The following is a 25,998-nucleotide window of genomic DNA, read 5'->3' as shown; positions in this document are numbered from 1 at the left end:
GTTGTGGCTCGTGGGCTCTAGAGTGCAGGCTCAGTAGTTGTGGCACACGGGCTTAGTTGCTCCAAGGCATGTGGGATCTTCCCGGACCAAGGCTCAATCCCATGTCCCCTGCATTGGCAGGCGGATTCTTAACCACTGCGCCACTAGGGAAGCCCCTATTTTGTTTTATTTTTGAAAATAAATGCCACTGTCATCTTTTCCTTAACATTAAGAATGTAAAACCAAGTAGAGAAAACTACAAAAAGGAATAAATGCATTTTATATTTATTATTTTATCACTTAATAACCAAACTAAAAATAATTTTGCTACCTTTAAGAAAAGGTTTTAAGCCACCAAAATGAATGCATTTTTTTCATTCCTTTTATTTCCAGAACACTTAATAACGACCTTGCCAATATGGTAGGAAAACAGTTAAATGTAACCAGGTAGTATTCAGCTCCAACAGAAAGGAGAAATTATCACTTAAGATGAAACCATTTCTGATCTCTGTGGGTTAACAGTTCAGGTTTTTGGAAGTATATAAACAAGTAAAATGCCTTTTTTCTGTAGCTTCTTATAAATAAAATTAGGTAGAAACAGCAGAGCAGCCTATTATGGCATCACCTTCAGCATACTTTGAACTTTTTAAAATAAAGAAGGTATAACAGCACGTTAAGAACAACAAACCACTCTTGGGCTCACAACTGCTCTTTGTATTTCCTCTGAGGAACTGGAACACAGTATTATAACACATTAAATTACATTAAAACATCAAAATCACTGCCTGGCAAACCATGACGTGGATTTTTTGACCCTGCTAAGAATGTATTAAAAATACAAAACCTGCAAAAGAAACATACACAGAGAGCACATAGTCCAGATCTTAAATAAGTCTCACATGGTAGGCAGGTGTTGTCCTCAAAGAAGGATTTTTAAGATCATTCCATTTTGATGGAACATCAAATTTAACTCCTGTCGGAAGGTTTGAACCACAGCAAACTGTACCACGGTTGGGATACCAGTGGTCATGAGCTTCTCCTGGGAAGCTGACCTCACATGCCTCTGCCTCTGGCTCCCCTCAGAGGTAGGGAGCTTCTACTGCTCAGGAGGGACACGTGTGGAGGAAGGCCGCCTGGCCCATGGCTCCAGTCCCTCACCGACAAGGGTCTCCCTTCCCTTGGAAGAGACAAACACATCTTATCAATAAGGCTTGAACACTCAGCCACATGGTGGGTCATTTTTGGAGAAGCCTGGCCTCAATGGCAGATTTTCTCTTCCTACTCCTGTGGGAAGCCTGAGTTGTCCACACCTGCCTGTGACTGGAAAGATGAGTGCCTAAAGCCCTCTGGTCACAAATCTTAGACACGTGCTCCAATCAGCTCTACTGGTACCACAGCTGATATTAAGGCCACCATTGGTCTACTCCTGCCTCGCTCCTCAACTGAAACTGAACTCAGGAGGTAAAAAGGTAAAAGGCTCGTTGCCTCTACTCTCCTTCCTCCCAAATAAAGCCTGAAACATGCAACTCAATGCAAAATAAACAATTCTTAGATCCCCTTATAAGTGGTTGAATAAGGAACTAGAAGTACCACCTTTCTCCAAGGGGAGGAGTATAAAATGAACCCTAAAGGTTTCATCACTCTGAGATTCAACGTCAAACTACAACAGAGACTACAACTAACTGCCCCATAAAGACTCTCCATCTGCAGTCACCCAATGAATGATATCCAGAAGATGACTTTCAAGAATACTTAAGAGCTTCAAAAATAAAACGGGTGCCAGATTCTAGAAACACAAAAGGAAATACAAGGGGATATCTGAGCACCTACAATGTGCCACGAATTGTGCTAGGAACAGATGTTTATATAACATTCCTCGTTTCCTCCACAGAGCAAACCTCTGAGGCAGAGATTATTCCATTTCACAGATAAGGGAAACTGAGGCTCAGAAAAGCAAAATACCCATAGTCACAGAGGCTAGAAATGGACAGAAATGAGAAATGTAGGCCCACTAAGTCTACCTTTAGGCCCAGGAGCCAGACATCACAGCCCATGCTCTTAAGTGAGAAGATACCTAGAATTGATACATAAGAATAAGATGTATAAGAAAAAGTAGAACAGACATTGATTTTAAGATAAGACATTAGATATCAGAAGAAACAGGTAAAAAGAGTCAAAAGTAGTTGCCTCTGCCTAGAAGGAACATACCTCAACGTAATAAAGCCAATATACGACAAACCCACAGCTAACATCATACTCAATGGTGAAAAGCTGAAAGCATTTCCTCTAAGATCAGGAACAAGACAAGGATGCCCACTCTCACCACTTTTATTCAACATAGTATTGGAAGTCCTAGCCACGGCAATCAGACAACAAAAAGAAATAAAAGAAATCCAAATTGGAAAGGAAGAAGTAAAACTGCCATTGTTTGCAGATGACATGATACTATACATAGAGAATCCTAAAGCTGCCACCAGAAAACTATTACAGCACATTAGTGAATTCAGTAAAGTAGCAGGATACAAAATTAATATGAAGAAATCTGTTGCATATTACACTAACAACGAAGTATCAGAAAGAGAAATTAAGGAAACAATCCCATTTACCATCACATCAAAAAGAATAAAATACCTAGGAATAAACCTACCTAAGGAGGCAAAAGACCTGTACTCAGAAAACTATAAGACACTGATGAAAGAAACGGAAGATGACAGAAACAAATGGAAATATATACCATGTTCTTGCACTGGAAGAATCAATACTGTTAAGATCACTACACTACCCAAGGCAATCTACAAATTCAATGCAATCCCTATCAAATTACCAATGGATTTTTCACAGAACTAGAACAAAAATTTTTTTTAATTTGTATGGAAACACAAAAGACCCTGAACAGCCAAAACAATCTTGAGAAAGAAGAATGGAGCTGAAGAGCTTTCCTGGTGGCGCAGTAGTTAAGAATCTGCCTGCCAATGCAGGGGACATGGATTCGAGCCCTGGTCCGGGAAGATCCCATATGCCGTGGAGCAACTAAGCCTGTGCGCCACGACTACTGAGCTTGCGCTCTAGAGCCCGCGAGCCACAGCTACTGAGCCCTCGTGCCACAACTACTGAGCCCGTGCACCTAGAGCCTGTTCTCTGCAACAAGGGAAGCCACTGCAATGAGAAGCCCACACACCACAACGAAGAGTAGCCCCCACTTGCTGCAACTAGAGAAAGCCCGCGTGCAGCAATGAAGACCCAATGCAGCCAAAAATAAATAAATAAATGTATTTTTTTTAAAAAAGAATGGAGCTGGGGGAATCACATGCCCTCAGTTCAGACTATACTACAAAGCTACACTCATCAAAACAGCATGGTACTGGCACAAAAGCACACACATAGATCAATGGAACAGGATAGAGAGCCCAGAAATAAACCCATGCACTTATGGTCAATTAATCTATGACAAAGGAGGCAAGAATATACAGTGGAGAAAAGACAGTCTCTTCAATAAGTGGCACTGGGGAAAGTAGACAGCTACCTGTTAAAGAATGAAATTAGAACATTCTCTAACACCATACACAAAAATAAACTCAAAATGGATTAAAGACATAAATATAAGACCAGATACTATAAAACTCCTAGAGGAAAACATAGGCAGGACACTCTTTGACATAAATCACAGCAATATATTTTTGGATCCGTCTCCTAGAGTAATGGAAACAAAAACAAAAATTAAAAAATGGGACCTAATTAAACTCAAAAGCTTTTGCACAGCAAACAAAACCATAAACAAAATGAAAAGACAACCTGTGGAATGGGAGAAAATACCTGCAAACAATGTGACTGACAAGGGCTTAATTTCCAAAATATACAAATAGCTCATACACCTCAATATCAAAAATACAAACAACCCAATAAAAAAAATGGGCAGAAGACCTAAATAGACATTTCTCCAAAGAAGACAAAGAGATGGCCAACAGGCACATGAAAAGATACTCAATATCACTAATTATTAGAGAAATTCAAGTCAAAACTACAATGAGGTATCATCACGCACTGGTCAGAATGGCCATCATCAGAAAGTCTACAAATAATAAATGCTGAAGAGGGTGTGGAGAAAAGGGAACCCTCCTACACTGTTGGTGGGAATGTAAATTGGTACAGCTACTATGGAGAACAGTATGGAAGTTCCTTAAAAAATTAAAAACAGAGTTGCCATATGCTCCGGCAATCCCACTCCTGGGCATATATCTGGACAAAAGTCTAATTCGAAAAGATACATGCACCCCAATGTTCATAGCTGCACTATTCACAACAGCAAAGACATGGAAGCAACCTAAATGTCCATCAACAGATGACTGGATAAAAAAAGATGTGGTGTGTATATTTATATATATATATACACACATATACATACAATGGAATATTATTTGCCCATAAAAAAGAATGAAATAATGCCATTTGCAGCAACATGGATGGACCTAGAGATTATCATATTAAGTGAAGTAAGTCAGATAGAGAAAGAAAAATATATTACTTATATGTGGAATCTAAAAAAGTGATACAGGACTTCCCAGGCGGTACAGTGGTTAACACTCCGTGTTTCCACTGAAGGGGGCACGAGTTCAATCCCTGGTTGAGCAATTAAGATCCCACATGCTGTGTGGAGAGGCCAAAAAGTAAATAAATAATAAATAAATAAGTAAATGTTCACAAAACAGAAATAGACTTAGAGACATAGAAAGCAAACTTATGGTTACCAAAGGGGAAAGAAGGGGAGGAATAAATTTGGAATTTGGGATTAACAGATACACACTACTGTATATAAAATAGGTAAACAACAAGGACCTACTGCATAGCACAGGGAACTATATTCAATGTCTTGTGATAACCTATAATGGAAAAGAATCTGAAAAAGAATATATATACATGTATGTATAACTGATTCACTTTGCTATACACTGAAACATTGTGAATCAACTGTACTTCAGTTAAAAAAATAAAAATTTTTTAAAAAAGGAAAGAAGGTAGTTGCCTCTGGAGACCAGAAACAGGTTGAGTGGGAAAGAGAAGTATTACTGCGATTTAAACATCATCTTTTAAAATATAGATAAAATATAGATAGCAGTATCTGCCTCTGAGGGTTGTGGTTAAGTAGAAAATAGTGCACATAAAGAACTCTGAACAATGCCTGACACGTAAGTCTTACCCAATGAGCATAAGCTACAGATACATCCAGCAAAGGAGACTAGCAGGAGCCCAGGAGAGAGGCAGAAGAGAGGCTCTGAATCACAGACTGGTCCAAAGATGCTCAGTCTGATTTAAAACATACATATACGCCCCATTAGCCAGGAATCATGGCAGAGACTTGGACAGAGAATGACCCCAGAAAAATGTATTCCTAGAAAATTGTCCTAGCAGCAAAGCTGCTTTCTGAAAATGCATAAATCCAAGTTTAAGGATCATGATGTAGGAAGGGGCAACAGAAACTTAGAAAACAATGTTTCAAGAACAAAAGAGTGCCCACAAGGAGATATCACTTCACATGTAATAGAATAGCTAAGATTAAAAACACTGAAGAAAGAAACTAGAGTACCAACTGCTGGCAAGGAGCACTGAACTCTCATATATTGCCAGTGGGAGTATGCAGCCACTTGGTGAAACTCTTTGGCAGTTTCTTATACACCTACCCTAAGGTGCAGTAATTCCACTCCTAGGTGCCAGGAAAATGACAACAATATCACAAAAAGACTCACACACGAATGTTCATAGCATCCTTATTCATAACAGCCAAACCCTGGAAATAACCTAAATGTCCATCAACAGAAGAATGGATCGTCACACCATGATACATTCATACAATGGAACAATACTGAGTAATAAAAAGGAACAAACTATTGAGACACAACACCATGGAGAATCTTAACCACTATGCTGAGGGAAAGACACCCGAGAGTACGGTCATTCAATATGATTCCATTTATATGAGGTTCCAGAAGAAGCAAAACTAGTCTACGATGATAAAAATCAGAACTATGCTTGCATTGGGGGGGCAGGGGCGGGGAGGGAGTGACTGAAAGGGGCATCTCTGAGGTGATGGAAATGTTGGTTTTAATGTCAGGCAGACTACTTTTTTTACTAAACTATAGTTGATTTACAATATTAATTTCAGCATAGTGATTCAATATTTTTATAGATTATATTCCATTTAAAGTTATTATAAAATAATGGCTGTATTTCCCTGTGCTGTACAATATATCCTTGTAGCTTATGTATTTCCTACATAGTAGTTTGTACCTCTTAGTCCCCTACTCCCCCACCCTGCAACCACTAGTTTGTTCTCTATATCTGTGAGTAGGTTTCTGTTTTGTTATATTTATTCATCTATTTTATTTTTTAGATACCACATATAAGTGATAACACACAGTATTTGTCTTTCTCCGTCTGACTTATTTCACTAAGCGTAATTCCCTTTTTAGGTCCATCCACGTTGCTACAAATGGCAGAATTTCATTCTTTTCTATGGCTGAGTAATATTCCATTGTGTGTATGTATGTACGTGTATCTCCTTTCTTCATTCATCTGTTGATGGACACTTAGGTTGCTTCCATACCTTGGCTATTGTACATAATGCTTCTATGAACACTGGGGTCCATGTATTTTTTCCAATTTGTGCTTTCATTTCCTTCAGATATATACTCAGGGGTGGAATTGCTGGATCATATGGCAGGGAAATATTTTATTCATGTGGTGGATACATGAGTATATCCATTTGTTAAAACTCAAATTGAAGATTTTATTTTATTTTAAAGACTTTTTTTTGATATGGACCTTTTTTTTTTAAATTTTTGGCTGTGTTGGGTTTTTCTTGCTGCGCGCGGGCTTTCTCTAGTTGCGGCAGGCGGGGGCTACTCTTCGTTGCAGTGCACAGGCTTCTCATTGTGGTGGCTTCTCTTGTTCTGGAGCATGGGCTCTAGGCATGCGGGCTTCAGTAGCTGTGGCCCGCAGGCTCAGTAGTTGTGGCTTGCAGGCCCTAGAGCGCAGGCTCAGTAGTTGGGGCGCACGGGCTTAGTTGCTCCATGGCATGTGGGATCTTCCTGGACCAGGGCTTGAACCCGTGTCCCCTGCATTGGCAGGCGGATTCTTAACCACTGCGCCACCAGGGAAGTCCTGATGTGGACCATTTTTAAAGTTTTTATTGAATTTGTTACAATATTGCTTCTGTTTTATGTTTTGGGGTGGTTTTTTGTTTGGGTTTTTTTTTTTTTTTTTGGCCCCAAGGCATGTGGGATCTTAGCTCCCTGACCAGGGATCAAACCCGCACCCCTGCACTGGAAGGCGAAGTCTTAACCACTGGACCGCCAGGAAAGTCCCTCAAATTGAAGATTTTAAATGTGTGCATTTTATCATATGTAAATTTTACCTCACTTTTTTAAAAAAAAGGCTAAGAAAGAATGAAAGCACGGACAACCTTGACACACACCGCTAAAAGAGTGAAGGAGAGAAGCAGGTCATTTCCTTGCCACTGGGGGAATGAAAGCCCAATTTGAATGGAATGAGGAGAAAATGGAGCATGAAGCAGAGAGAGCTGGTACAGACAGGTTTTTTAAGGAATACCAGAAAAAAAGAGTAGAACCCGGTGACTCGGTAGAACAAAAAACTACTCACCTGTGAACTAAAATCCAAAAACTAGGCACCATGCTAGGCATAGGACTCCAATTTCCAAACCCAGATGAAATTAAGAAAAAAAAACCCACTTCTAAAAATAGGGAAATTTGGCAGGAGAGACTATAAGGAAAATGAAGAATTCTCAACCCTGTTTTGTTTCAGACACCAATGGGACACTCAGGTTCCAGGGGAGTGATTTTTCGTTCCTATCCCCCAACAGCATTATCTTGCATTTGCACAGGATTCAATTTCCAATCAGATTTTATACTCATGCTCTCACTTATCCTAACAACACCCCTATAGGATACTATGACTCCATTTAAAAAGAGGAGAGGAAAATCATGGTTCAGAGCAGTAAGTGGCTTGCCCAAGGTCACATAGCTAGTCACATAAACCCTCACCTTCTGATTCCAATCAAAAGATTTTTCCGTCATGCTACACCTGCTTCTCTTGGCAAGATCATAGTTTCTCTTTAGTCCAGCCTAGCACACATTTTTTTTTAATCTGTGTCCCTCTAGAAGTCACCACTATTTTCAATGCAGCAAAAACCTGCAGAAACTGAGTCACTTTCAGTTACAGCTCACAGAATTTTAAAAAAAGGCGGGGAGGGAGGGAGTTACGGATATCCAATTCTAGAATACCTTTAATTGGTCATATCTTAAACTAGGAACCTGAGCCCCACAAGGACAAGATGCTGCAGTGAATTTATGGAGCTTTAAGCATTGCAGCCTAGGGAGCCAACTCTGCAAGTCATTCTCAGAACCAACTAACGTATTTTATCACTAACATGGCCAGCACAGTGCAAATGTGAGCAAGCAGGCAACCCCACAACTGGGCACTTCACACACCTGAGCACAATGCCTCCCCTGGCATTTCGCTTATTCTTATTCCCAAACACAAGAGCTAAATATTTTCATTTATGTGCTCAGTCTTTAAAGGTTGAATCAACTCTTCTGCAGAATTCTATTTTTTAAGTAGTTTCATAAGAGCAGTTATCATATGTTTGGTAGGTCTGCAGAAAGGAATAACAATTCCAAAACAATACAAATCCTTCATGTGCTATGTTCCTGTGTAACGAAATTTGTATATGAAGGATTAAATCATCTAAATCATTATCTACAAGTCTAAAGATGAACTAGTTTGTAGGACAGAAAACAGGGCATTACTAACATAGATTTCATTTTATATTTTTTTTGAACCTTGCTTGAGAGTATAAAATTAAATTGAGCCCTGTCTCCAAAGCCAGAGGTAATTAAGTCAGGAGGCTCAGCAGCTGGTGGCGTTGCTGCCCGATAGATGAAGAAGCCTCTAAGGCACTGCCTGGGACAGCTGGCCTCTTACCTGGATGCATCTGCTCCGTGCTGCTCCGCAGTTTGCTGTAGCCATGGCTCAAGGGCACCCTCTGGTAATGAGGCGGGGAAGAAGGAGGGGAGGCGAGGGGTGACATCGTGGGAGACTGCGTTTCCTGCTTCAAAGAACCAGAGCAGAGTTCAGAGACGATCACTCAAGGAGCCCGGCGCTCTGAGCTGCAGTTATGAAGTATAACACAACTCTACTGCCAGTAAGCCGGCTGCTTTAATAAATGGAGGAGATGTTTTCTCAGAAACGCAGCTTGGTTAAAAAGCAGTGTCTGAGGATTCAAAAGTCTCCCAGAGAACAGTCTCGCCAGAGCTCAGTTACCTAAATTACTAAAACAAGCCTGAAACACTTGCAGTTACTCCAATAATATTTTCCTTGGGGAAACGAAAGACACTGATCACATGAAATAACATTCATACTCCCCAATTTTGATCTCTTCGTGAATAGATTCAATTTTCATTCATTAATAAAGGCTCCTATTTCCTGGATTTACACTTATCAAGTCTTCCAACAATGTGGATATTTTTTTAATATTTTAAATGGTTAATGCTAAATATTCTGGGAGCTGGCTAGCCAAAGTAAAATGCCAGCTTTGTTTTTTATACTGAGAAATTGCAAAACAATTCATTATGGGTAAACCACTCCAACTAGCCTATCCCTGAACACTAGGATGGAGCCTTAATAAACTACAATTCAAATCTCAACTCGAATGTGAACTTTATGTAGGACCCCAGGCAAGACAAGCAACCTTCTTACTCGGCTACTGGGCTTCCTCCTTTTTTTTTTTTTTTTTTTAATGCTACCAATAGACTGGTAACTTTGGAATACCCAAGTAATAAGGAAACAGTACTTTTCATCAATATAGAGAATATACAGGTGCTCTTAGTCAAAAATAATAATAACAATGCAATCTGAGATACTAATCAAGTACTCTTTTTCAAGTAAAAAAAAAGAATATTTGCTTTGAATTGTAAGCTCACACCCACAGACTGGGTGGGCCTAGCATAAACCCAGACTGAAGTGAAAGGATGTGTCCTCAATCACGCAGCCAGGGGATGGGCCTGGAAAGTTCCCAGGGAATCCAACCATCCTGGGATAGTGGACCCTCATTCCTCTCCAAATGCTGGTGGGAAAACATGCCAAAGAGTATTGGCTGAAGATTCTGATACAGGCATACTTCATTTTATTGCGCTTCACAGATATTACTTTTTTTTTTTTTTAACAAATTGAAGGTTTGTGGTAACGTTGCATCAAGCAAGTCTATCAGCACCATTTTTCCAATAGCATTTGCTCACTTCACATCTCTGTGTCACATTTTGGTAATTCTTACAATATTTCAAACTTTTTCATTACTATTGTATTTTGATGGTAATCTGTGATCAGTGATCTTTGACGCTACTACTACTTGCTAAAATGACAGCAGTTTTTAGCAATAAAGTATTTTTTTAATTAAGGTATATACACTGGGGTTTTTTTTAGCCATAATGCTCTTGCACACTTAGTAGACTACAGTATAGTGTAAATGTAACTTCCGTATGCACTGGGAAACCAAAAAGTCGTGTGACTCGCTTTACTGTGGCGGTCTGGAACCGAACCCGCACTACCTCCAAGGTATGCGCTTGTACACCTTTTTATCTAAATCCCTAAAAAAAATAAAACAAAATCAATCAATCAATCAATCAATCAATCCCTGAAGAACTAGTTTAAAACGTATGAGAATTATGAAAGCAACAGAACATGCTACACCTACCTTAAATATGAAACTTCTGCAACAATACCTCAAATATCCAGCATTATCAGGGTGAGCCATATACATTAGTTTTCCGACTTAATTCTTTAATTGTCTTGCATTTGAAAAAATTTTGATTGGTCTTCCTAAACATAACAGATTTCTCTTCCTTATAGAAGATACTATAATTGAATATAATTTGACTTTTCTGCATAATTCAGTACCTTATCTTCATTGGAAGTATGAGATGTACCTTGATGCCCTGAGGGTTCACTAATGTGTAAGTCTATTTTACCTCTTCTTGATAGGCTCACTCATCTGGAATTTACACTTTGGTCTCTACCAGTCACTATCTGACTATTGCAAGTAGTGGTCTAATTTTAAAAGCCCGTCCACCCTATTCTTGTTCCGGCTACACATGTAATGGCAGCATTTCCCAACATGGCACTCCAAACATGCTCCCCAAGAAGGGATTCCCTGGTGAAAGAAGTTTAGTAGTGCCGATCTCCAGGTCTCTTTATTGCAGGACTTCTCGGGGCCTTTGCTGTGCTAATGTGCACTGTGAACATCTAAGACTGAGTATTTAGCCTTTCCCCCAAGAATAGGCCATGAAGCAGCATTCTCCAAACATATTTAACCAGAGAAACCTTTTCTCCAGGTTTTTTTGGAAGAAAGGACTTATTAAAAACTCCTAGAAGTTACATTTCGAAGAACCCATTTGGAAATGGTGATTAGAGACATCAAGTAAGTGTGTTAAATCAGTAGCCTTACTTGAGACACAACTCTACATTAAAGTAAGCTCTAAATGGCCCATAGGTGGCTCATGGTAATTTCTATGCATCAGCCTCTTCTTCTTGCTACAAGGAAACTTTACTGGCTCACTTCCAAGTCTATAATTGTAACCCAGATGGTGCAATTCACTGGAAGCTTGACAGCAGCTAAGAGGCACTACTCTGTGAGGATTCATGGTCAAAAGCAAACAGACATGCCTGATCAGACTATTTACCTGTTTATCCTCATCATCCATTCTTTTGAAGGTATTTTTTTCTGTGATTAAATATGGAATCTGAACTTTAGTTCCATGCAGCTCAGCCATGTTCCCAAACCGGATCTCAGCATCAGTTTTTGACATCATAAAGCGAGGCAGCGGCAGTTCTTTAGGAGCAGAATCAGAGAAGCTCAAGTGAGACTTTACTTGAAAACTGCAAAAAAGGGAACTCAATGGCCAAAAGATGAGTCACTTCTGAGGAAAAATTCCAGAACACTAAATATAGATTAAATTTGATTTCAACACAATGAGGACTCCTATAATAATGTCATAATAGAAAAATGCTACAGTTTAACACTGTATCCTGGCTCAACATTTTTAAATGCTGTTGAATCAGCGCAGGACAAATTCAGGTTTTGGACAGATCTCCCACTTCAGCCTTCAGTTCGGCACCAAGAAAAAGGATGTGACATCGTAGAAATCAGTATCAAGTGACAAACAGTAGCAGGCAGAACTTATATAGTGCTTATTATATGCCAGACACTGTATTAAGATCTGCAAATATTAACTCATTTAATCCTCACAACTCACTACAGTAAGATGATCATTAGCCTCCTTTTACAGATGTGGAAACAGACCAGAAGGAGCTAAGAAGACACAGCTCATCTGTGGCAGAGCTGGCCCTTCACCAGCCACTGCTGCTGACCTACAGAAAGGCCCCTCATTCCCAGGACAAACTTACTGCATACAACACTTTCTCACCTTATGTCATCGCTTAAAGAATTTTCACACTCAATCTCCAGTTGTCTTTTCATAATGGAATAAGGAAAATGGTATAAAGTTAGAGCAATCAGTCCAACGTTCAGTCAGATTCTACTGTCAAAACCATTAGCTACACTCTATGCCACAAAGAGCTGAAACCCAACTGTCTGGTATATTTACTTAGCTTTCAAATTTCTAACAAAACTATTCTGAAAACAGAAATGATACCTTGGCACACTTCGAGTTCTCAGCACAGCAAATCACACACAACACAGCACAAAGAATGCCAAAAATGGGTATAATATTCTGGATTAGGCATAATGATTTGCATCTGGATCCATTGTTCGGGATAATACTCATCAGTGTGCCTCTGCCTTCCCTTAGCTCCCTCTTCCAAAAACACAGCTGCACTTCCAATGATTGAAGCTGTGCTAAAGCCAGAAAACCTCTTAGCAACAGCAAGCAGTATCCCAGCTCCCCAGGCAAAGAAGGCCCCTGGTTCTCTAATATCCACATCATGTTTATTTTTAGTTGCTATGTCCACATTTGATTTAAAGAAGTAGGCAATATGACAAATCCCTGCGTGATCAATCAGCCAAGGGCCCAAGAGACATAAATAGAATAACCAATCTGGAAAATTAAACCAAGACTTTCCTCTAAAGACAGGATGGCCACCATTTTTAATGTTTTACTCTTCCCTAACCATGGCAGCTCTCCAACACTCAAGGCAGGAATGGACTTCAAAAGAAAAAAGGCAAGAAAAAAGAAAGTCTAGATTCTTAGTAAATCAAATATCAGCTAATCCTATGGTTCTCTTCTCAGAAAGGTATTTGTTTCAGCTCAGTCTGCAAAAAGGATCTAAAAAAAATGGAACAAGATCACATAAAATAACTTGCACTCTAATCTGCCCATGAGAAGATGATGCTACTTCCAAGCCCTATTTGAGGGAGAAAAGAAGTAAATGCCTGGCATTTGTAAGCTCCCTGACCAGCGTTTCACTGGTGTTCAACAGATAACTCTGGGAACAATGGAACACAAACCCGGCTGATGAATATCAACTATTACACTAGAGCCCCCAGCTGTCCTTTAAGACACCGTCACGTCACACATTCTCCTTCCCTGGCTATGGCATTTCTCCAGAATTGTTCACCTGGGAAAGAACCTCCCTCTCCCCAGATAGCAAAAGACAAAATACAGCTGAATTTCTCTCCGTACCTTCTTTGTTTACAAGGTTTTAAACAACTCTCACTTAACAGAATTGTAACCATATATAATGATATCCCTATCATTGAAAAGTTTAATGAAGGTGCTATTTTTCTTAAGCTGCTGCAAGCTTTTTTTTTTTTAATGCTGCAAGCTTTTAAAAAGTGAAAAGTAAAACTCTAGTTTGTTGATGTTCAGTCTGAATGTTGTTTCCTAGTCATGTGTACACCAAATTTAATAGTGCAACTTTATTAGAAAATTAATCAATAAAGTACCTGCTATCCAGTGATTTATGTCAAGTAATCACAGGAGAAGATTTATTTGTAGTAGTTGTTTAGAATCTTTTCTCCCAAACTGAATTAACACCAGGAAACACATCAAGAGTTCAAATGAAATACTGATAGGGGCCAAGGACACAATGAGCACAGCAATCATTTGTTTCATAATGGTATCTTACGTTGTATTCTTTGAACACATAAATGCTTTGTATATTAAATAGAAATGACTATTTTTCCCTTCCACAAAGAAAACTATGCCTCTCCTTTTTTAAACATGTGACCCTCTAAGTGAAAAAATCCTTTGTTTTCCCATGTTTGATGGAGTCATGAATATAAGACATACTTCAATCTCCTCAATCCATGAGAAGAAACATAAGCAGCATAAATGCAGTAATAAATGGCAAATTACAAAGTGGCAGCTGCTGTGCAGTGTCCTCCAACGCTGTCCAATGGAAATATAATGTCAGCCACATATATCACTGTAAATTGTGTAGTAGCTACATTACCAAAAAAAAATGTTAAGTGAAGAAGCCAGTGACAAAAATACAAATACTGCATCGTTTCACTTACATGAGGGATCAATCGTCAAACTCACAGAAACAGAAAGTACAATGGTGGGTGCCATGGGCCGGGGGTGAAGGGGAGTGGGGAGTTGTTTAATGGGGGCGGAGTTTCCATTTTGCAAGGTGGGGAGATTGGTCACACAACAACGTGAATATACTAAACACTACTGAACTGTACACTTAAAAATGGTGAAGATGGTAAATTTTATGTTCTATATATTTTGCCACAATTAAAATTTTTTAACGTTAAAAAAAGCACAAAAGATACAGGTGAAATTAATTTAGTATATTTTAACCCAATGTTATAGATTACAGCATGTGATCAAGATAAAAATTAATATAATCATTTACACTCTTTTTTCAGACTAATGCTTCAAACCCCCATGTGTACTTACCTGTACCACAGACCTCAATTCAGATACACCACATTTCAGGCACTCAGGCGCCGCAGTAGTGTGGCTACTGGCTACCCTACTGGAACAGCACAGTTTGGCTGATGGTTGCTATGAAGGAATATGGACCATTATGGCCAGAAATCTGGATTTGACTAAGAAATACTATAACGTTAAACGTTAACAACTAACTGATTTCTTCTTAAATTACGTAAGGAGTATTTTGTATGGAGGGATGATTCATATAAAGCTTAAGTGTACCACTTGAAGACTTTTAACAAATGTATATATAAGCTCATAGCAAACACCCAAATTAAGATACATTTCCATCATGTAGAATTTGCCTTCATATCCCTTTCTAGTTAATCCCCTCACCTTGTCCCATTTAGCAACCTATTCTAATTTCTAAATCCACAGATTACCTTTGCCATTATAGAACTTCACATAATAGAATCGTATAATATTAATCTTTGTGACCAGCTTCTCTGACCAAAACTTTGTCTGTGATAATCATCCAATGCACCACATAATCATCCAAAGACATAGTTCATTCTTTTTCATTGCTATGGAATAATCCATTTTTTATGAATATATTGAAATGTTTTAAATCCAGTCTCCTGTGATGAACATTTGGGTTGTTTCCAGTTTGGAGCCATTAGGAATATAGTTGCTGTGAACATTCTTATAAATGGTTTTTGACAGACATTAATTCATTTATCTTGGGGATATACCTATGGACCACATTCAACCTGCTGCCTATTATTATGTACAAAATAAGCTATAAGGATGTATTGTACAAGAGGGAATATAGCCAATGTTTTGTAATAACTATAAATGGAGTATAACCTTAAAAAATTGTGAATCACTGTACCGTATACCTGTAACTTATATAATATTGTACATCAAGGTATACTTCAGTTTTAAAAAATAGCATTACCATTAAAAAAAGAATGGGTTTTACGTTTTTGAATGTTTGGAAAACACCAAAAGAAAAATATTTCAGGATGTGAAAATTATGAAATACAAATTTCAATGTCCATAAATAGTTTCACTGGAACACAGCCACACTCTTTTGTTTACATATTGTCCACTTCTGCTTTCACAGTTCTGGGGCAGAGTTGGATATTTGCAACAAAGGCCATATGGCTCACAAAGCCTAAAATATCCACTACCTAGCCCTTTACAGGAAAAGTTTGCTGACCCCTGTCTTACACAATACAGTGGTTCAAGTAAAATGTACTCTTACTAAAACAATACATTTGCATTTAATGGAAAAATATTTTACATTACTTGAGTTTTTAATTTAAATTAATTATTAATTTAATTAAAAATTCAATTCCTCACTCACACTACACACATTTTTAATGCTCAATAGCCAGCCACAGGTGGCTAGTGACTACCATATGAGACAGCACAGCTTAGATGCTTGACCAAAAAACACTACAAGGCAGCTACTACTGGTACACCCCTTCTCCAGGTGAGCCATTTAAGCTCAAAGAGATTAAGAAACTTGCTTGAGGGTACACAAATAAAGAGTGATGGAGCAGGGATTCAAAATCAGGTAGTCTACTGCTAGGGCCTACACTCTTAGCCACTAGGCTACACTGTCATCCTGAAAATTAAAATAGTCTTTGTATTGCAGGTTTGAACATTCAGGCTGAAACTGTGGCGTTTCAGAGGGGGAAATGGTCTAGAGAAAATCTACTGGAATTATCCACATCTTACAGGTGAGGAACTAAGCCCAAGAAGGGGACGGTGGGTCTTGTCTTACTCATGCAGCAAAATGGCGGCAGAGCTACAGCCTTAACAACACTCCTGGCCTCCTGGGGCTCCCTTCTCTTCCCACTACTCTTCGTCGCCTATTCATTTATACCAGTTACTTATAGGTTAACAAAAATTAATGACAACGATGTTCAGTAATTCCAAAGTGAAGCCAAACCCACACATTTTCCTTAAGTTACTTTGGAAAAACATCAGGTTGGTCTTACTAACCCAAACCTGGGTTGATCAAAGCCTTATAATCGCCTACTTGCACTATCCACCTGTTAATTTGGAAAAACTTGTTGCTAATTTGGAAATGGGAAGCTAGATAGCTAGATGAGCAGGTGAAGGCTGGTGTGGGAAGGCTGATCTTATAATTTTTTGGAGGGGTGATGGTGAGTAAGTTACAATTATCCATTATCAATTTCATAAAACAGCATTTAACAAAAGGAAACCAAACAAACCATCTTAAAATAGAACACATTTCCTTTTATAAATAACTCACTCCTTTGTCCTAATTCTTTCTCCTTTCCCTATAGACTGTGCCAGACTACCACCAGGTCAGGAATGAGGAACACAGCCCTAGAAGCCACATGAATCACATTATTGCACTACTGGGGTTCAGAGACTCCCCTTTAAAGGGGCTGTGGAAAAAAATCAAGGGGTCTGTCATGTTGGATAAGAAAGTAAATTACATCTTTATTCTCCCTACCCTAACCATAAGTTAGCATTTCTTTCAATTATGAATGTAAGCAATGAACTGCTGTAATATCGTTAGCAGTGCTTGCAACTTTGTCACCCGCCGAAATCAGATATTTTTATATCACATTACAGTTGCTGTGGACATCCTGAAGTACTGTTTATGTTCATCACTACTCTGAAAGTATGCTAGTTATTTGGATCACAGATCTTTTATTTAATACATTAATAAAGAAGCATGTATATTGCTATATGACAACTTTTTTAAATATCTCAGTTTTAATTTCAAAATACAGTTGACCCTTGAACAACGCAGCTTTGAACGCTGTGAGTCCACTTATACGCGGATATTTTTCAAGAGTAAATACTACAGAACTACACGGTCTGCGGTTGGCTGGGTCCATGGATGTGGAAGAACCGCGGATATGGAGGGCCGACTATAAATTATACATGGATTAACCCTCCAGTTGTTCAAGGGTCAGTTTTAATTGCTTTCCTTTATTATCCCACATCGTTGTACGCATTTAAAATATTACTCCAAAACAGAGACACAGATGTAGAGAAAAAAAATGTATGGCTACCAAGGGGGGAAGGGGGGGGGTACGAATTGGTGGATTGGGATTGACATAGATACAGTACTATGCATAAAATAGAGAACTAATGAGAACCTGCTGTATAGCACAGGGAACTCAGTGCTCTGTGGTGACCTAAATGGGAAGGAAATCCAAAAATGAGGGGATATATGTATAAATATACCTGATTCACTTTGCTGTACAGCAGAACTAACATAACATTGTAAAGCAACTATACTCCAATAAGATTTAAAAAAAAAAAAAAAAACATTATCCCAAGAAGGGGTCCACAAGCTTCACACTGCCAAAGGGGCCCATAGCACCAAAAAGCTTCAAAACCCTACTCTTGACCCTGCTACACCTTCCCTCAGTCCTCACATCCACTCTTGGCCTGTCTTCGGAAAGGAGGAAGGTACAGGAGCTCCCAGGGCAAATGTTCGCACGTGGTTTCCTCTGCAGGAATTCTCTGCTGGCCCTGAACTTCACACCCGCCGTCCGCCCTTCTAAGTCAGCTTTCACCAAACGTGTCGCCCCAGCTTCCACTAGGGTGAGGCCAGAGAGAAGCCTGGGGTCAGCGCTCTCAGGGCCCTGGAAAGGCAGTGTCAGCACCTGCAGGGCCCAGGGAGCGAGCGCCCCCTACAGTTATACGCCCTGGGCGCCTCTTGCCTACCCCCAGTTCAGGCCCTGATGTGACCAAATCTGTACTCAGAGCTTAAGCAAAGCTCCTGAAAATACTCCACCCAGCTGTCTTTAGAAGTCACCCTCAACCCTGGCTCCACAGAAGAATCACCTGGGGAGCTCTGAAAACCCCCCGCGCTCAGGCCACACCCCAGACTAATTTAATGATAATTTCTGCAGGTGGCCCCAGGTACTTGTATTTTTTATTTTGCATTTAAAGTTACCCAGATGATTCTCAAGTGCAGACGAGGGTGGGAACCAAAGCCTGAGAAAGATGACTTCTGTAGGCATCCCTCAGGAGGTCCAGGTGAACCTGAATTCCAAATGTTTGAGTTTAAAGAGTGGCAGCTGATTAAGACTCGCTCCCCATGCATAGGCATTTATGTCTTCATTCATTCATTCATTCAGTCAGTCAGTCATTCATTCAACAAACATGCTCTGAGTACCCACAAGGCCCCTCAGTGCAGGGATTACCAGATGCTCCTCCTTTCCCCTTGGACTTGCAGACTGCTGAGGAAGACAGACAAAAAATTTGTCAAACCTGTAAAGGAGTATTTACAAACTCTGATAAAAGTGCTAGGAAGGAGCAGGCGGTGAGAGAGAATAAAGTAGGGAGGGGACTGCCACATTATCTAGCATTATCTAACAGGCCCATCCAAGGATTACCTAATTCCCTAGGGATGTGTGCTTTTTAAGTTACCATTTACTCTTGATTAGGCATTTTACAATTCTGAAAGGGTAGATATTAACTTGTAGAAAACTGTTAGCTAACAAATACTTCTTGTCTGACAGCAATGCAAATGAATTTTATCTTAGAAAAGAGTATAATAACCCAGTTACAGTTTTATTGTGCTGTAGGGCATTAATCAATTTTATATGTAATTTAGCAATCTTATTCCAGCATTCTTTCTTTCCATGACTATAAATACCTCTGACGTTCTTGAACCAGCTTTACTACATGCTGGTTCCTTTGTTAATGAATTAATTTGACAGGACATACTTTAGATAGGATGGTGGGGAAAGCCTCGGAATCCTGAAGAATAAGGAGGAGAAGCCGGCATGGGAAGGAGAGGGGGAAGAACAGACCGCTAGCAACCCAACACCTTGACATAACATATGGTCTTTCCTACAGCAGGAAAAGAGGTGGCCCAGAAATGGCTAGAAAGCCAGTAAGGCTGGGGGACAGACTGCAAGCAAGAAGAAGAGTTTTGAGATGAGGATGGAGAAGTAGGCAGAGACTAGGTTATGCAGGGCCTTACAGATCAGTGTAGGGACTTTGAACTTAGCACTGTGCACAACAAGCAACCACTGGGAGGGTTTCAAGAAGCTGGATAAAATGAACTGGTGGCTATTTTGAAAAGACCACTCTTACGGCTGTGTGGGAAAAGAGACTGGAGTAGAGAAGAGAGAAGGCCAAGAAACCAATGACAAAATCATCGTGGTGCTCAGGTGTGGCTGCAGGTGGCCTGGTCTAGCAGAGGCAGAGAGATGGAGGGAATGCGCAGTGGATTTTGATGGATTATATGGTGAATGAGGGAAAGGGGGGAATCAAGAAGGGCTTCTACCCACATGCTGTGCAGTGCAGCCAAAAAATAAGAAAAAATAAAAAATAAATATCAAAACAAAAAAGAATGGCTTCTAAGTTCCTGGCTTAAGCAACTGCATATGGTAGGGGTATTCAGCAAAATGGGAATGGCTAGGGGTTAGAGGTTAACACACACATACACACAGGCACATGTCATTCATGAAATAAGGGTATGACTCTTAGAAAAGGAAGGGTAGACTCACAACTCCTTGGGTGTGATAGGGCCTTTTAGAGACAGTAGCTTTTCAGGTTAGGTTCTCAGAGAGCATTCTCTTTGGCCTTCAAGGTTTGTGTCATCAAACATTAAGCTAATGTATTTCAAGCAACAAATCAGAAAATGCTAAGTAGCAGCTCAAAGTTTGGCCCAGTCTTGCCCTCATCCTTACTCAACATATGCTGACTGCAAATAACTATCATTTAATAAATCTTTAAATGAAGGAAGAAAATTCAGAATTAACTCTGAGTATAATTAAACCCTCAGAGGCAAAAGGCAGCATCAGGATTTATAAAATACAATGGAGAAAGCCTTGTATTTGGGAAAAGGGTTAATCCTTTACACAAGTGATAACTTAGTCCATCCCTTTCACCCCCTCCCCCCAGGAAATTAAGCTGTAGATCCGAGCACAAATCAGGTAAAAGACTTCAGTCTAACCAAATATAAGCAACAAAGGTGTCAGAAGTTTATTCTTTTATACAACAAAGCAGCTCTTAACTCTTCCAGAAGATGAAGTTGGGGGATACTACAATAAAGCTTAATGACCATTTACAATGGAATGGAAACTATCAGTGCCTACCACAAATCGAAATTCAGTGAGCTGTAACTTTGAACTAATCACAGCAAGTGAATGATAGCAGTGACCCTTAGACACCAAACCAGCCACTGAAATAATACTTCATCATGAAACCTATTTCAAGGAACCAAATTTTGTAATACTGAGGGATGCTTTGGGGGTCATATTTTTTTTCCCATTTGGAAAACATCCAGGATTACAGATTCGAGTCAGCACCTTACTAAACAGAAAGAATCATCCAGAAGAGGCTACTCTGCATAGCAATGAAGAGCACGGGAACTGGAGGCTGAGCTCCTGGCTAGAGTTGGTTAGAACCTTACAATCCTTAGGCAAGTTACTCAACCTGACCCACCGCAAAGCAGGAAGCGAGCCTTTATTCCATTAAGGCACTGAGATTTCAATGGTACTTGTTACCACAGCTTATCGAAGGCAATGCAAACTGACACAATTATCTAATTTAGGTAGATGTCATGAGGACTAAATGAGACAGTGTCTGGCACCCACTAAGCCTTTAATAAAGATTAGCAAGATGACTGCGGCCTACTGATGGTTAGTGTAAAAAGGCTTCACTTCCCATAGTCAAGCTATCAGAATCTTCTCTGCTATTTGCAGCTGTCCTACAAGGTTGTCATGGACTAACCATAAATCCTCAACCCACGTTGAGGTCCACCAGGGACTTCACAGAACAGGTAGGAACAGTTGAGTGATTTTTATCTCAAAATGAGGAAAAGGACAAAGTTCCTGCATAGCTGTGTGGCCATAGGAAAGTAATTCACATCAGAGTGAACTAAAAAAGGACCTCAGCACATCCACTGAATAATCACCTTCTTTAAACAGCCTGGTAAAACCAGGACTGAAGCACTGCAGATGATGCTAAGGGTTTGGGGCTTTACTTTTGGTTTAAGTGCTCAAGTATGTCGCGGGTTGGGGGCAGGGATAGCAGGGTAAGAAAATGGTAAATCAAAACTTTGAGAAGATAAATTCATTCTGCAAAAACTTTGGTAGCCCCCGAGTACTTAACAATCATGAAAATAGTGCTTTGAGAATTGGGAGATTAAAAGATGATCATACCTGATGTGCCTGGCAGGGAAAGAAGAGAGACAGAAGGGGCAGTTCCACTCAAATTCTCCCAGTTACTCAGCCCTAACAGAGCCTTAAATGACATTATAGATTCCTCGAGTGGAAAATTAAATGGTCTTATTATTTTGCCACAAGCTCTAGAATCCTGTCCCAATCTTTTCCGGCTAAAGAACGAAATCTATTTTTAACTGCAAGTGAGTTAAAAGGAACTAATCTCAGGTCACTATCTGAATTTTTCTCATAAAAAAAAAAACACTAAGATACCTGGTAAGTTTTATTTTACTTTAAACAAGAGTTGGAAGAAGAAAGGAAAAATTCCACAAATGCTTATAGAACAGGCCTTAAACCCACTAAAAATGGTTCTCATAAACAGGAAACCTGTCATGGATAATAAAATGTATCAATGGGAGATACTTACCACATTTAATACTCTCTATCCGCACAGGGAGGCCAGACTGTGCTGCAGCAATTAATTTCAGGGCAACGTAAAACTGTGTTGGACCAAAATAACCAACCCGCTTTGCACCACAGAGTTCTGTGATCTGAAAACAGACAAGAGAAAGGATGCTGAAAACTCCATTTCAGAACAGCAAAATGAGACAAAATAGATTATGAACTCTCACGGATTTCATGGGGTAACTAACCAAAAAGTCCCTGGAGAACCTACGGGTACAGGCTGGTCGCATTCTTTTTCATCCAGTTTGCAGGGAGGTTTTCAATTTGGATAATTCAATTCTACCTACGCGTGATGTTTCAGGACTGGGTGATTATTCCTCCTCTTTCAAAGATAAAAATAAAGGTGACAAAGGATGGCTGTTAAGCTTCTTACAAAAGAGTGACTTTTTCAGGGGGTGGATTGTAATATACAAAGTCTAAAGTCTAGAAAGTCACCGGGGTGAAAAGAGAACAGATTTGTCATCACCACTACTTGTGGATTATCCTAGTTGATCAAAATTAAAAATGAGTTCATTATTTTTTTTAATGATTTTTTAAAATTTATTTATTTATTTTATTTATTTATTTTTGGCTGCGTTGGGTCTTTGTTGCTACGCGCGGGCTTTCTCTAGTTGCAGTGAGCGGGGGCTACTCTTCGTCGTGGTGCGCGGGCTTCTCACTGCGGTGGCTTCTCTTGTTGCGGAGCATGGGCTCTAGGCACGCAGCTTCAGTAGTTGTGGCACGCGGGCTCAGTAGTTGTGGCTCGCAGGCTCCAGAGCGCAGGCTGAGTAGTTGTGGCGCATGGGCTTAGTTGCTCTGCGGCATGTGGGATCTTCCCGGACCAGGGCTCGAACCCGTGTCCCTTGCATTGGCAGGCAGATTCTTAACCACTGCGCCACCAGGGAAATCTGAGTTCATTATTTTTTAAGTTCTCAAGCAAAATGATTTCCTAAGCATTAAAATTACATCTTGAGTGCACACTTCAGAGAAAAAAAAGTACTATACACACAAATATTATCAAGATATTGCAATCTTTCATTTGCAGACCTTAAACTAACATGATATGTCCTATTGGTAGTTTAAAAATAACAAATTAAATAGTCAATGACTTTTTTTTTTTTTTTGGCTGCGTTGGGTCTTTGTTGCTTTGCTCGGGCTTTCTCTAGTTGCGGTGCGTGGTCTTCTCCTCGCGGTGGCTTCTCTTGCTGCGGAGCACGGGCTCTAGATGCGTGGGCTTCAGTAGTTGTGGCTCACAGGCTCTACAGCGCAGGCTCAGTAGTTGTGGTGCACGGGCTTAGTTGCTCCGTGGCATGTGGGATCAGGGCTCGAACCCGTGTCCCCTGCATTGGCAGGCGGATTCTTAACCACCGCGCCACCAGGGAAGTCCCTTCAATGACTTCTTTAAAGTTACTTCAAAGTAAGAGATACTCAAAAGTTCAAATAATAGTAAGTGGGGGTGAAGAAGTAAGAAGCACCCCCACTCCCTGTGCCCCAGAGGAAAACACTATACATTTCTTCTAGAAATGTTCTCGGCATATATACATAGCACACACCAGTTTTCCTCATTGCTTATTCAAACTTTATGAAAATAGAATACCACATACTATTTTGCAACTTGCTTTTCATTTAGCATCATCCCCTGAATATTTTTCTCTAGCGCACAGTTAAAATTACCATTTTATTTTAACAACTGCATAATATTCTGCTATAAAGATACACTGTGCATTTTTTATTATTATTCTTAGTTGGTCCTATGGATAGAGTTTTAGATCTCCAATAATTAACCTCACAAACACTTTCAGAACAAACTATAAACAGACACTAAGTAATCTGAAGAAAATTCCTATTAAAATTCAACTGGGATGTCAACAAAAAAAGGCAGAATAAGCCTCTCCAAAAATTATCTCCTCCATCAGAGCAATGAGAAACCAACTAAAATGGACAGAACTCTGGAAATTAACCAAAAGTCTGCAGCAATCCAGGCAGTGTTTATTCAAGAAAAACAGCTGAATCTCAGGAAGAACAGCGAGCTTTGTGGCATTTTAACTGGCCTTACTTCCATTCTCTCCCACCCGCATTCCAGGTATTTTCACTGTATTGCAGGCATCCCCAGCCTGCAGTCACAGTGAGACTGGCGGCCACAGGAGTCAGGACAGAGCTGGGCTTCTTGGATGTGAAGACTAGTGTTTGTCATCAAACTCGGGTAGTTTTCGGCTATTATTTCTTCAAATATTTTTCTGGCCCTCTCTCTCTTTCTCCTGCTGGTACTTCTGGTACTTCCAGTAGCCCACAGTCCACCTCTCCTAGCCCTAGACTATGAGCTGGGGTTGTGGGGAGTGAGTCCTGTCTTCTCGGCTAGACCCACTGAAAACAGAGCCTCCACCATGTGGAACTGGTGGGGGTGGGGAGAGGAAGAGGTCGTGGCTCAAAGGCTGCTGGCTCACTGGTCTTACTAAGATTTCGGAGATTTTCTTGAATAAATGTTTCTACGCTTGCTGTATGTCTTCAGGTCAATTTCCAGAGACTTTAAATGATTATCCTTTACAATTTTTACCAGTTAAGAGGCTGTTTCACTGGAAAGAGGATCTGCTGAGTTTCTCACACTGCCATTCCAAAAGTCTCAACCCTCCCAGATTCATTCTTGAGTGGAGAAGCAATAGGGTGTTATGGTAAAGAGAACAGTTCTTGGAGTAAATGACTTAGGTGTGAATCCTGGCCCTAGCACCAACCGGCTACCTGTATAACCTAAGGCAAGTTACTTACCTCTTGTGCCTCAGTCTCCCCTTAAGTGTAAACAGGTACTTACCTCATGAAGGCTAAAGTAGTAGTGCCCACAATAGTGTCCATTCAATAAACATGCCATTGTCCAATTTTTTGGTCTACTTGTTTATTTTGTTCCCATTCTAGCTGCATATTAGGATAACCTGAGGAGCTTTTGAAAAATAAAGAGACCTAGCCTCCATCCCCAAAGATTCTGCTTTAATTGGTCAGTGGTGTGGCCCAGGCATGGGTATTCATGTAAAGCTCTCAAGGTAATTCTAATGTGCAGCCAAGGTTGAGAATCACTGCTCTTTGGTAATCTCATTCTTTCCCCAGGCTTCAGTGACCATCCAAATGCTAATGATCACCAAACCACTCTCTCCAAACCTAACAACTCAGATACTTCATGCACTTTTCCAAAACCCTACTGGACATCTCTACGTGGATACCCTAAGCCATCTCAGACATAACATAAATTAAATAAGCCCTACTCATTTGCCCCTCCCCACATATGCTTGAACCTGCAGATCTTCCAGCAGCCCTCGCCTCAGTTGCTGGCATCAACAATTCCATATCCCAAATCAGAAACTTATCTTCGATGCTAACCACATCCACATCTATCACAGAACCATCTGCCAAATCAAGGCTATCTTCTCCTTTGCCATGCCTTAATCCTTCCTAATATCTCACCTGGCCATCGTGACATATTTTATTTTTTAATAGAATTCACA

The 25,998-nt window shown here is 40.0% G+C and overlaps 1 protein-coding gene across 7 annotated transcripts in view; it reads right to left on the bottom strand.

The window, feature by feature from the left end:
* The window catches only part of REPS2 (RALBP1 associated Eps domain containing 2), a 222,132-nt gene that overhangs the window by 133,319 nt on the left and 62,815 nt on the right, over positions 1-25,998 (bottom strand). For 4 of the 7 annotated variants that reach the window (XM_059910736.1, XM_059910741.1, XM_059910738.1 and 1 more), the window contains exons 2-4: positions 22,491-22,614; positions 11,727-11,875; positions 8,974-9,100 (exon numbers count right to left, since the gene is read on the bottom strand). In XM_059910736.1, the coding sequence (XP_059766719.1) occupies positions 8,974-9,100; positions 11,727-11,875; positions 22,491-22,614 (400 nt within the window). The remainder of the gene's footprint in view (positions 1-8,973; positions 9,101-11,726; positions 11,876-22,490; positions 22,615-25,998) is intronic. The other 3 variants (XM_059910737.1, XM_059910740.1, XM_059910742.1) reach the window with 1 other exon arrangement.

This window comes from Balaenoptera ricei, chromosome X (genome assembly GCF_028023285.1).
Source record: "Balaenoptera ricei isolate mBalRic1 chromosome X, mBalRic1.hap2, whole genome shotgun sequence".
Taxonomy (NCBI): Eukaryota; Metazoa; Chordata; class Mammalia; order Artiodactyla; family Balaenopteridae; genus Balaenoptera; species Balaenoptera ricei.
Note: the sequence above shows the minus strand (reverse complement) of the source record. Positions and strands in the feature narration are given on the sequence as shown.